The sequence below is a fragment of the Pezoporus wallicus genome, unplaced genomic scaffold, assembly GCF_028554395.1.
Source record: "Pezoporus wallicus isolate ANWC-B61680 ecotype Strahan unplaced genomic scaffold, APGP_CSIRO_Pwel_v1 contig_708, whole genome shotgun sequence".
Lineage (NCBI taxonomy): Eukaryota > Metazoa > Chordata > Aves > Psittaciformes > Psittacidae > Pezoporus > Pezoporus wallicus.
Window position 1 is genome coordinate 736676 of NW_026642310.1, and position 12317 is coordinate 748992.

Sequence of the window (12317 nt, forward strand, 5' to 3'; positions counted from 1 at the left end):
GTTGAGGACACGTTCGATCTCTGCCAATATGCTTTCAGCACCTAAAAGCATCTTGGTTTTGAGTTGATAATTACAGTGTGCTGAGCCAAGGAGCTGTCACTTAGGAACAGGAGCTGCCCAAATGAAGCAAAATACATAGAAGTTTACTGCTGACTTACGATACAATAGTGAACCCAGTTACAGCCTTTTGAGGCATGGAAGTGAAAGACAGAAATAGGGAGGGGAAAAAAGAGAAAAGGGAGGAAGAAAGAGGTTTAAACATTTTGTTCCGTCAGCTTCCAAGAAAGAGGAAAATGCCAGCTGTGATTCAAAGGATGCCCTCCCACAGCCCCACTGTTGCTGGAGAATTGGTCACTGGGCAGATACCTGAGACAGATATTTCCCAAAGCATACAGAGCCAGTCTTTGCAAGACGTGAACTTTGAGTGATGGCAGTACACACACATAGCAGGGCAAACAAGAAGAATAACAGCAGAAATGGCTGAATGAACTTTATTCAGGATCTAGCATACGATGTCAGTATAGTGAACATGACCTAAAGAAGAGTGTTACACTCATAGGCAGACTGAGTTGGCAGCTCTGACCAATTATTATCAGTTAATTTTACGGTGATAGCTACTACACACATGTGGTATTCTGTAAAAGCTTAATAGATGTCACCTTTCTCCCCTGCACTCTTTATATTTGGAAAGTACTTACAGTTGAATCTTCTGTAATACTTGTTGTAGACTGAAATGAATGCAAATGTAATTCTGGCAGTCTCTGTGAGAAACCAAAAATGCACGGACCAGAGAAGTTCACTTCCCACCTAGTGTCTGTATGACTGCTGCTTTTAAAAAACATAACTGGTTTGTTCCAACTACTGTACACCATGATATTTACAGCAACTGCAGTCTGCACAAAACCAGGCAAAATGTCGTTTTTTCTCCCCTTCCATCTTCAGTTCAAGTTCTCTCCCAGAGCCATAAATACCAGCTGCCCATACATTCATGTACTCAGAAATCATTTTGAGCAGCAGTAACCAACATAAAGGGCTGCTACAATTGTTGAACGGCAATACCCCACATGCTTAACAGTAAAGGAAATACTAAAAATTACCATATTTTTTATTTTTACCAGTGAAACAGCTGGATTTTTCATTTAAGTTGCTCAGAACTGGTACTTGCAGCTGGGTGTCAATACACACACCATCTGTGTTTGAATAAAACACCGAGGTTTTGTTGCATTGTTATTAAGCATTATTGTTAGCCCTACAGACAAGATGACACCACACTACATTAACACACCACTTTACAAGCAGTGCTGATTAACTGCTGCCTTCTGCAAGACCACCACCAGCAAGTACAAGTACAAGGGCAAGCACAGACCTGCTTTTAGGAGGAACTAGTTCAAAGCCTGCTACAGAACTGGAGGGCTAATTTGCCTTTTGGTAGTCCAACATCCACAGAACGGTTCTCAAGCAATTTCCACTCTGTGTTTCTAGCCTGTCCTTCTGGTCAGAAGTTTAAAAAGAGAAAGGTTCAGAAGCTAACATAATTATTTATAAACCGATTTCAAAATTTATTGGTTAGTTTTCCCAGTGGTTTTCCATGTACAACTCCCAACTAACTTACAGACTAGTGAGTTGCTTTCACCATTGCTTCTGTTACATTTATTCTTCCCTTGTTGTAACATTTTCTTTGATAGGATAATGGTAATTCAGCCACATTCCAAGAATATAACAAGCTCTAACTGCAAAAAATAACCATTACTGATTTGCATTTTTCCTTACAGATAAGGAGGCAACATTACTTGCTTCTGAAACCTAGACACACACATAGAGGTGAAAAGGTATTTGTCATCAGTGCTTTGGCAAATAACACTTACAAGGCTTCTGCTGAGTTAATGACTTTATCGTTCTTTTCCCCATGTAGAAAATAGGACCAGAAACGCTTATCTAGCTGTTTCATAATAGTTGAGGTTTTAAAAATTCTCATTACTTTCTATTTGGACACTCACAAAGCTGTAAGTTTTATGTCCATTGAAGTTCTTAATTGCAATATTCTGAAAACAACATCCCAAGCTCCTCGCTGCCATCACTTCCTTAGTTTCAAAATCTCAAGTGATCTTAGATATGGATTTGGCTGCAATGAATACTTTCTTTTATTTTTATAGATTCTGGCCTCCTTAAAGTATAAGTGCATTACAACACAGTCAAAAATGAATGCAACTGGGAAGAAAACAATACATTTTGAAAAATGATTTTACAACAATACTGCTTCTTTTGCATTTCCTTCAGTGTTATCTTATATGCCATGAAACTAGCCCTGCTCTCACTCACAAAATGTAAACTGGGAAGATCAGTGGAGTCCTAGATTAACAGTCACAAAGAGAAGCTGCTGAAGAAAGCAGTTAAGAAACCCACAGCATTTCTAATGTACGGAAAAAATAAAAATAAAAAAAAAGACTTGCTGTGAACAAAAGAAAATGTGAGGTCTACTGCTTAGCTAAGTATCCTAATTCTTTTCTTACTCCAGTCTGTATGTTGTTTGTTTACAGTCTTTTATATACCATCCTGCATAAAAATAAATGGGCCCCCGGGGATTTATATACCACAGCCAGCACTTCAAAACTACTTGCTGTAGCTCCCTTTCCACACCTTCATAAATGTAAATAAATACAGATTTCTGAACAGGAGCCACTGGAGTAATTTTCCTTCATATTGTGCCAAGCAGGCATTAGACATTCCAGTTGTTGTGGAAATGGAGGAAAACGGTAAATAGCATCCTAATGAGGTCTATTCTAGCTATGTAGACAACATCATTGGGAAAAAATCACTTCTCAAGACTATTTTAAAAGGCATTTTTGCTCATAATTAACCAAGTTGAAAGCTAACTACAATAGCTAGGATCAAGTGGTAAGGAATTTGCATTATCCCTGTTACTGCTCAAGAAGTACTGTGCTTTAACATACAGACCTTGCTGAAAGCCCCAGGTAAGGACAGCCATGATGACTCCTGCTCTACTACAGTGTTTTTAGTTCAAGCTCAACATTGTAGGAATCTAATACAACTTTCCCGAATCAGTGACAGGCTTGTCACTTACATCAAGGGAAACCTAAAACATGCAGTTTCACAGAAAAGAGGTACATCTTGCTTCAGAAATACCTCAGAAATTGGACAGGTGGTGAGTTTGAAATGAAAAGACAGTACATACAGAGCAAATGTGCTATGCACTGCAGCTTTCCACCCAGTAGTTCATATCTGCAGATATATAGGAGAGAAGGATGATCCACCCCATTGAGTTCATTGTCTCCAGTGAGAAGAGCAAGACTGAACTGCTGATGGGCTTGGACATAAGAGAGAGATTAAATATGGGCAGGGTGTAGTATGAACCCTAAAAGGAGAAAAGAAAGATGACTAACCTGCACAGCTTCAAAAGAAAACTAATCTCCAGATCTCAGTTGATTAGTAGTACTAAATAGATTTTCTCCTATTTCCTTATTTAGGCATTTTAGGTCCTATTAATTTAGAGTTCTTCATCCTGAACAGCCTGTTGCAGCTGCTCAGGTACAAGCTAAACATTGCTCAGGTATAAGCTAGGCATCTGCCCTGCAAAGACTTCCCTTAAAGAGTTTTTACAACATTTTAATTAAATACTATTCCTAGTACAGCAAGAATTTGCCTATATCTAAACCAGCATCACAGCCACTTGTTTCTGCATGGTGATGGTTTTTTTTCTGTTACACTAGACAACTATATTTGGGGTGTGATTGAAAGAAAGACAGAAACTCTTTCTAGCTAATTTATCACTACTTCTCAGTGACTCAACTTTATTTTGATGCCACACATTGCACAGCTGCCAGCCTGTTGGAAGTATTTCTGCATCCCACTGGGTTAGTTGTCCTACAATTTCAAGAGCATGTGATCTCTTATGGAAGTTTGCGGATGTAGTTCCCTCACCCTCCCCAGCTATAGCATGACAATGCACGCCAGAACACAGGCTCTGGCATGGACTTTGGAGACGGATGTAAATCGGTTACACAATTTTGCAATAAATTCATTATGTCAAGCAGCACCAGTTAAAGCAATCACTTTCCTGGCCAAAGAAATAAGTGAGGAAAAGAAAACCAGAAAACCCAAGTCTTCACTTTTCTGATGTCCTGTTGCATCAAAGCACAGGTTGCAACAAGCTGAGAAAGTGTAATGTGCTTCAACGTCTTTTTCAGTTGCTATGGTACAGTTTCTTATGGAAAATTCCTTGTTCTGTGTGATGTTTTTCCTGCCTCATTTGGGATGGCAGAACCGTTCCTTGTGTCACCTGAGAAACCGGGCTGTCAGTTTCCACCTATTGGTGAGAAAGAAACTCATCAGCAGCAGAACTCACTGGAAAATTCCTCTGGTAGAAGTTTCTGCGCTGGAGGCCAACATGACACCATGGAGGAAGAATGGATGGGTCAGGGGCTGAGAGGGCCACACAGGAGATCTGGCTTCACTTCAGGGTCTGCCACAGATTTCCTGCATGAGCTGGGGCAAGGAATTTAATCCCTGGGATTCCCTTCTCATACAGGCAGGACAATGAAACAACCTTCCCCCCTTCTTCACCCTGTGCATGAAGCCCCAGGTCTGTAACCTACCCATAGACAAACCAAACAGCTCCAGGTTACAGGAGCGGGGCTATAACCCAATGGCTCTTCAGGCAGAGGTTATTTGCAGCAGGAATCCCACAATGCTTTGCACTTTGAGGTCTTGTTTGGACCTTGGGGCTGTAGAGTAACTTTCACAAATATTAATAAATAATTGCACTGTTCTCCACTTTTAAGGAAAAATATCAACATAACCAAGGAGGGAAAATGCCAGCTTTACTGTACAGCCAAGCAGGAAAAGCATTTGCTTTTAGAGGATATCTGCAATCTATTTTCTGCATAAATAATAATAAAAAAGAAATGCTAGCAGCATGATATAAAAATAGTATTATGGCATCACAATAGTGATACAAAGCAATCAGGGATAGGGCCTTCTCACTAGGGGAATTCTTTTTATGGATTAGTTCAATGTAATCTGATTTCAATATGACATTTTTCCTGCTGAAATATTTTTCCTTCCAATCAAAAGATAATTAGATTACACCACTTTAGATTCATGCCAAAAACAAAGCATGGTTAAAAAAATAAAGAAGAGAAAGAGAGAGAGACGGAAGACAGAGAGAAAGATAGAGAAAGAAAGAGAGAGAAAAAGAAAAAAGAGAAAGGAAGAGAGAAAAAGAAAAAAGAAAAAGAAAGAAAAAGAAAAGAAGAGAAAGGAAGGAAGGGAGAGAGGGAGGGAGGGAGGAAGGGAGGAAGGGAGGAAGGGAGGGAGGAAGGAAGGAAGGAAGGAAGGGAGGGAGGGAGGGAGGGAGGGAGGGAGGAAGGGAGGGAGGGAGGGAGGAGGAAGGAAGGAAGGGAGGGAGGAAGGAAGGAAGGAAGGGAGGGAGGGAGGAAGGGAGGAAGGAAGGAAGGCAGGGAGGGAGGGAGGGAAGAAGGGAGGAAGGGAGGAAGGAAGGAAGGAAGGAAGGGAGGGAGGGAGGAAGGGAGAGAAGGAAAGAGAGAAAGAGAGGAAGAGAGGAAGAGGGAAAGAGAAAAAGACAGAAAGAGAGAGAGAGAGAGAGAAAGAGAGAAAGAGAGAAAGGAAGCGAGAAAGAGAGAAAGAGAGAAAGAAAGAGAGAAGGAGAGAAAGGAAGGGAGGGAGGGTGGGAGGGAGGAAGAAAGAAAAGGAGAGAGAGAAATATGAGAAGGAGAGTGAAAAAATGGCGAAAAAAGAGAACGGGAGAGAGAAAGAGAGAGAGAGAAAAGAAAGAGAGAAAGAGAGAGAAAAGAAAGAGAGAAAGAGAGAGAAGAGAGAGAAAGAGTGAAGGAAAGAGAGGGAGAGAGAGAGAAAGAAAAAGAGAAAGAGAAGGAGAAAAAGAGAAAAAGAAAGAAGGAAGGGAGGGAGGGAGGGATGGAAAGGAGTGAGTGATGGAGGGAAGAAGGAAGGAGCGCATTAACATTTTAATGCAGTTGAATACCTGCTGTACCAAAATACTGAAATTCCCATAGGCACCCTACGTTGATGAGAAAAGCTTTTGACCTCTCTGTGGAAATGGGTTTTGAAAATAATAAATGCATAAGTGCTTGAAAAGTGACTGCTTTAGTAATGTCAATCATGAGAATGAAAAGCATTCAAGATGTGACAATGCAGTTGCACTCCATGGGAGAGACTTTCTATTGGTGCCGATATTTAAAGGCCCATTGACTTCAGTGGAGTTTCACCCTTTAATACAAGAATGTTTGGACTTTGTTGGGTATCACTTGCAGTTACTACAACCACTTTTGTCTTTTAGAGTCCCTCCCCTTCCCAGATAGTCCAAGAAGAAAATTAATGGTAATGGGTGTAGGAATACAAGAAAATGTGCCAAATATTAATTGAACACAAGTCAGGACATTGAAAATTTTGATTCCCACAGCACTGGTTTCAGCATAAAGCCAGCTGAAAATATGACTGAAAAATTTAATAGTGTAAAATAAATTTTCGAAGATTTGGCAGCAGGAAAATGTTGATTTTCAGTTACTTTTTTGGTTTTCTAAGACAAAGAATTAAATTCAACTCTCCAAAGTGGAAAAGCTTATTCCACCCCACCTCCACACAAAAAAAAAACCAAAACAAACCAACAAAATATCATGCTTATAATTTTGAAATATTTGCCTAAATAAGTTTTCATTTTAAAATACCAAATTATTTAAATTTTATTGAAAATGTATATTTTTCCATTTCAATATTTCAATTCAAAACTTGAGACAAAATTGCCTAAAGTGCCTTTCCTCTACCTTAACTTCCATTCTGATTTCAAAGTAGAAAGTAATTTTGAAACACCTCCCATGGGAGGAAAATTTTATTTTTTAACAACTTTACTTCTGTGCATTTAAAATCTCAGCCATTACCCTGAAACTCTGGTGGGGGGAGGAGTTGTACTGAAGTTGGAATAATTCAGTAAAGGCTGAATTATTCTGGTTGTATAAAGTACCAAAGGCACTAGGACCTTCCTCTCTCACTTTGCATTATGGTGGAGGAACCTTGTTTTCAAGGCTATCTCCAGATGAAGAACTGGATGCCCTATCCATTAAAAACTATGTGCAAATGAAAAGGATGCAGAGAATGGAAGTTAAAACTCATCTTCAAGCATACCTAAGTCGTAAGCAAGTTCTAATGAAGCTACAGAGGTTTGAACCAAACCCAATATTTGAATACCACTTTGAGAAACTTTACATCCTGATCTGAATGCTGTAAGTACTCCGAATATCTCTCCCAGGCTGAGCAAAACTATAATCATTAGGGAAGGATTCTGTAATTTAATTCCTATGCTACTGAAAATAGTTTCATACACAAATCTTTGGAAGAGCTGAAGTTTTGCATACAGCAATGTTTTTGTGCTAGAATGTAGCATTTGGTTTATGATGGGCCACACCATCTTCAGTAAAGTTGGCGCTCTTACACTAACATTCCCAATACAAAGAAAACCAGTGTAATGGCTCCTCTGCTTTTCAGCAACCAATGCAAATCATATCTCTTGAATATCAAGTACCTTTGATAATCACAAGGACTGCTATTACCTTTCCCTTATCCCAGCATCCTAATAACCTTTCTCCTCATGTCTCCATCAGCACAAGAAGCAGACAGGGTCTGGAGCTGGGGAACACAGATGGGTACAGAAATAAATGGTGACCCAGAAGAACTTTTTGCCCTTCAGCTGCTTGTACTCTATTGATCCTTTCACACTGCCTAGTGTTCAAAGATGTTTTATAATTATGACCATAACAAATCAGGGATTCAAGAGGACTTTCCCCCGAACATCTTAGAGAAGCAATGGACATCAGTTTAAAAGCTATAAAACCAAACCAGCAAATGGTTAAAGCTACAGATACAAGGCTCTGCTATGCCAACCTCCAGCTCTTTTCACTGAGGCTCCAGAGAAGTGTGGATAAAATTCCCTTCCCAGCCCAACCCAGATATTCAATTATTTGGCTGTTGGAATGAAATGCAAGAAGGAGGGAAAGCTCGATGAACACATCAGCCTAGTGAAATGCAATTAAAAAAGATCCTTAATCAAGCATTTCTGCTTTTAACAGGTCGGGTAATGTATCAAAATCAAAGTCCATTTGCCCAAATCCTTTTGTCCCCCAGATCCAAATCCTGAAATCAGGGAAACCAAAACCTAGGCGGTGACTTCAATTGCCTGAACTTTGGAACAATACAAACAGTGCAAAATACTGTCTTAATTGGAGTAAATAACCAACAGGCCTAGTCTTTTATCTTTCATATATTTTATTTCCTTCTTCCTCCCCCACCCTCTTCTTCTCATTGTCTGGAAGAGGGAGATTTGTGCACATCACTGTCTTGCAGGGTGCCACTGCTTACTGGAGCCCTCTCTGGCTATTGCTTGTATTGCTTATATACATGCAAGTTGCAGGCTTTCGTGTTTTCCCCTGCAGTTTCCCTATTGTCTGAGCATGATTTACCTCTTCATCCCTGTGGCGTTGGTTCATTTCTGCCCTTTCTAATAAATTCTATTAACAATTTTGCCCCAGAGTTTATGATGTCATGTGTGGACCAGTGTCATCTTTAACAGCATACTGGCTTAAAAAACACCTAGAGATAAGAATTATAGTCTCAATGTTTGCAACACAGGAGGTATTCTCTGAAGCAAAACCTGAGGACATACACTGAATTCTGTCCATACAGAGCAGCTGCCTGTTAAAGGTACCAAGCAAAATGTTAAAGAGGCTGCACCACATTTCCTTTGTTCCATAATCGCTATAAGAGAGTACCACACTAAAAGACTGTATATATTAATGTATTTCATACTTTTGCATTCATGGGTACAGTGTGCATTTCATAAGCTTTTATGCTATTTTTTCCTGATGAAAGCCCACCTTTCACTGGGCTGAAGAGGAGGGGAGAAGAAACTTTAGTCTTCTATGAATCAAGTGTATCAGGATGCAGAAATTATTAGCTTACACTATTAAACGACTCTCTAGTTTACTTAAAAGCAACAACCCAAAAGCTAATTCCAAACATGCTCTTGTGAAAGACAATGAAGTTTGTCACAGATGAGGTTAGATAAAGGTTGTTCACAGAATCTGAGATACAAATAAAATGAAGAAACAACGAAAACAGCACTCACTGTTTTCGCTCAAATGTGTTCAAATAGGCTTTGATTTATAGTCTTCTTAGCCTGATTACCCAGATAGTTAGCATGCCATGCAAAGCTCCAAGTCCAGCTCAGCACTTACATGGCTTCTCAGAATCTGCTGGCAGAAAGCAGTGCATGGAATTAATGGGCAGTTTGTGAATACAGAGGGTTTATACCTGAACTTGTAAACTAGTATTTCCTTTTCCTATTGTAAGAGCAAGGAGATATAGGAAAGATTTAAACTCAGGTTTGCTATCTTTCTGCATTTCCACTTACATAATTGCCTTTCTTTCTTAAAATTTAAAACTTCTACATTGAGATATGTTTCTGCAGGAGGTTTGCTCTTAGCACTTCTTTGAATTTGTCTCTGAGCCCTCCGTAAGTGGAGAGAAATTCAGGGAACAAATCTGACACAAATTTTCTGCAGTCTGCTGCTGTACTTCTTTATCATAGGGCAGAGACTAGTCTCTCAGCCATTCAAATGTCCCCCAGCACAGCCTTTGGCTATAGTCGTGGAAGAAATGAAGTTTCAGGAAGACAGCTCCTGAGATAGTTCAGGTAATGAGTACTACGGATTTCAACATGCATGCTTGCATACAGCATACCCACAGAGAAAGGTTATGGAAAGGGTAACAAAATGTTTATTAAAATATTTTATGAACATTTGAATGGGATGACCTGGTCTGATGAGGCCGAGAACTCACTCTGAATGGGTACAGCCTCTTACATATGATAAAAAAAATAAATATAACAGGATCAGGCAGAAAGTCTGTCCGAAGGCTAGACCAAAACTAATGAAATTCAAGGATTTCTCTGTATGCTTTCTCTCCATAGTTAAGAAAAACACTACAGTGCTTTTCTATGCTTTTTCCATATAAAGTGTTCTACATATTTCTGTGTATGTATTCTGTCAATAAACACAAGCTGCAAAGTTGAGATGTCAAACCTGCCCTCCATGGCAGCAATGTACACCTGTTTACCTTGAAACCATCCTAGCTTGCAGTCAAGAAAATTTACCAGTCCAAGATAAATCTCTTACTAGTTTGTAAATGTTGCCATTTAGCAAAGTCTTATGTCAGATTTTGAGGCCAAACTCAAAACACACATCGATCAATAGGCTGGAAAACTCATGTTGATTAAAATGGGAAATCAATTCCAAACTGGGCAGCTATCACTGCAAAATAAAGTTGGAACTTCTCTCTTCTTCCTCTGAAAAGACATTTCTGAAAGATACAGTTTATTTTGCACTGTGTTTATTCCTCAGTATGGTAGAATTTCAGGGTTCTCTAAAATGCTGCCATTAAAAGAGGCAAAAGATTGTAACCTTAAAGTGCAGTACAGCATTGTGACAAATGTGTGAAACCAGTTCTAGAAAGGAAACATGCTGCATCAGAATGCATAATGCAAAATAATTCAATGAGTTGGGAAATAGTCACTTTTCAATAACATAAGGATTATTGCAAACAGTTGAATTCAGGTTAACTTTCAGGACAACTCACTGCATCTGAAGAAAAGCAATAGGCTTGTGTCTTCCTCTCCAGAAGCAAAAGCTAAGCCAAAAAAAGAGGTCCATTCTCCAACAAGGACTGTATGAATTTGAGGTCTAGGTCTGCGCTCCTATACCACATCTTCAGGATAAGAGATGTGATCTACTGTGTCTGAAACCACACCCCATTGAAAACCACCTTATGTCTCCTCTCAGGATTAGGCACAACACTGAAAGGAGCCTTCCTGCAAGGTTGAGTTGAGCACAGAGCTTTTGGACTTCATGTCTGATGCCTGCTGGGGCTGGCCGTGACAGCTGAAGAGGTCTGGCTCACCAACCCAACCTCTCCAGTGGTGGCCAGAGAGTTGATGTGACCTGAAGTCAAAGACAGTTTACACCTGCAGTCAGTGATAGGCTGTGAGAGTGAACATCCCTCTGCCCTTCCTTTGCTGCAGAGGGGTGGGCAGCAGTCCGTTGTCCAGGCACACTGTGAATGCAATGGTGATTCAGGGTCCTTGAGGCATGCCAAAAGCTCACCCCCATCACTACACTGAATGCAGGATACTAAAGCACATCTGATGATGCTAACCGTTTTGTGTCATTGCCTGCCAAGACAGAGGAGCAACAGCTCTCTGCTGCAATGTCTGGGTGTGCCAGTGAGCTTCTGGCATTTTAGCTGATTCTAATCCCTCTTCTCCTGATCTGGGAGTTTTGGAGCAGGGAGATATAGATATGTTGTTGTTAATATCAGGGGAGCTGTTACATACCATACAATGAGTAACTGCTGGTTTGTTAGGGTTAGTATTTAAAAAAGGACATGGATCTTTATCTCACAGAGTCAATTTCTATACGTTAGAAGACTTGGAAGGAATATACTTCTTAAGCTTTATTAGATACTTATTTGATGAAGGGTTTCTAATAGGTACAGTACCAGCCATTTCTAGGTATGAGAAAACACTCTGAGACTCACTGTAGCAATTTGTCCATTCCTGAGCTGAGCAGATTTTGGTACACAAAATAAGGGTGAGAATTTACCACCAACATAGACAGGACTGGCATTGCTGGACAATGGTAACACAAATCATCTTACTCTTACATGAGAATACCTCACCTTTGTGCACTCCCCACTGCACAAGTGAACTTCATGGACTAAAGCATCACAAGCACATGAGAACACAGTCCTGGAAAGAGCCGTACAGGGTACTTGCACTTCCAAATCAGAGGATGAAGGATGAGCCCATAAGCTTTTGCCTTGTGTTTTACCACCCAAGAAGGAGCTTTTCAAGTTTTCCCACACAGTGCTGGTCAACGCATTTATGTCTGGAGGCAATCCCATTGCTATTCCAGTCTCAACAGCCTCTTGAATGGAGACTGTAAATGCTGCAAAATGGTTGCTTTTCTTCTGATGAGAATAAAACAGGGACAAGACAAATCATGTCCTCCTGCACAAGCAGTTGGAGTAAATCAGTCATGTATTGTTCTTTCTTTGCCAAAGGCTGAGACTGAGGTTCTTTTGTTTCTTTTCCATTTGTTTCTCCCTTTTTCTGTTCCTCCCTACTTTGTGTGGGACACATTCCCCTTGATGGGTATCTGTTTTCAGCTATTTCTTTTTTTTGCTGTGAAGGCAGCCACAGGCCTTCCAAGCTGTGG

At 40.1% G+C, this 12317-nt stretch overlaps 1 protein-coding gene across 3 annotated transcripts in view; it reads right to left on the reverse strand.

Moving 5' to 3' along the window:
* Window positions 1-12317, reverse strand: part of NTRK2 (neurotrophic receptor tyrosine kinase 2) — a 217560-nt gene that overhangs the window by 75558 nt on the left and 129685 nt on the right. Inside the window, exon 14 of one of the 3 annotated variants that reach the window (XM_057428728.1) lies at window positions 3771-4324. The exons of the other annotated variants lie outside the window; for them this stretch is intronic. Coding sequence (XP_057284711.1) covers window positions 4314-4324 — 11 coding nt within the window. The 3' untranslated portion in view covers window positions 3771-4313. Of the gene's footprint in view, window positions 1-3770; window positions 4325-12317 lie in introns of those variants that run through there. 3 annotated transcript variants of the gene reach the window in all.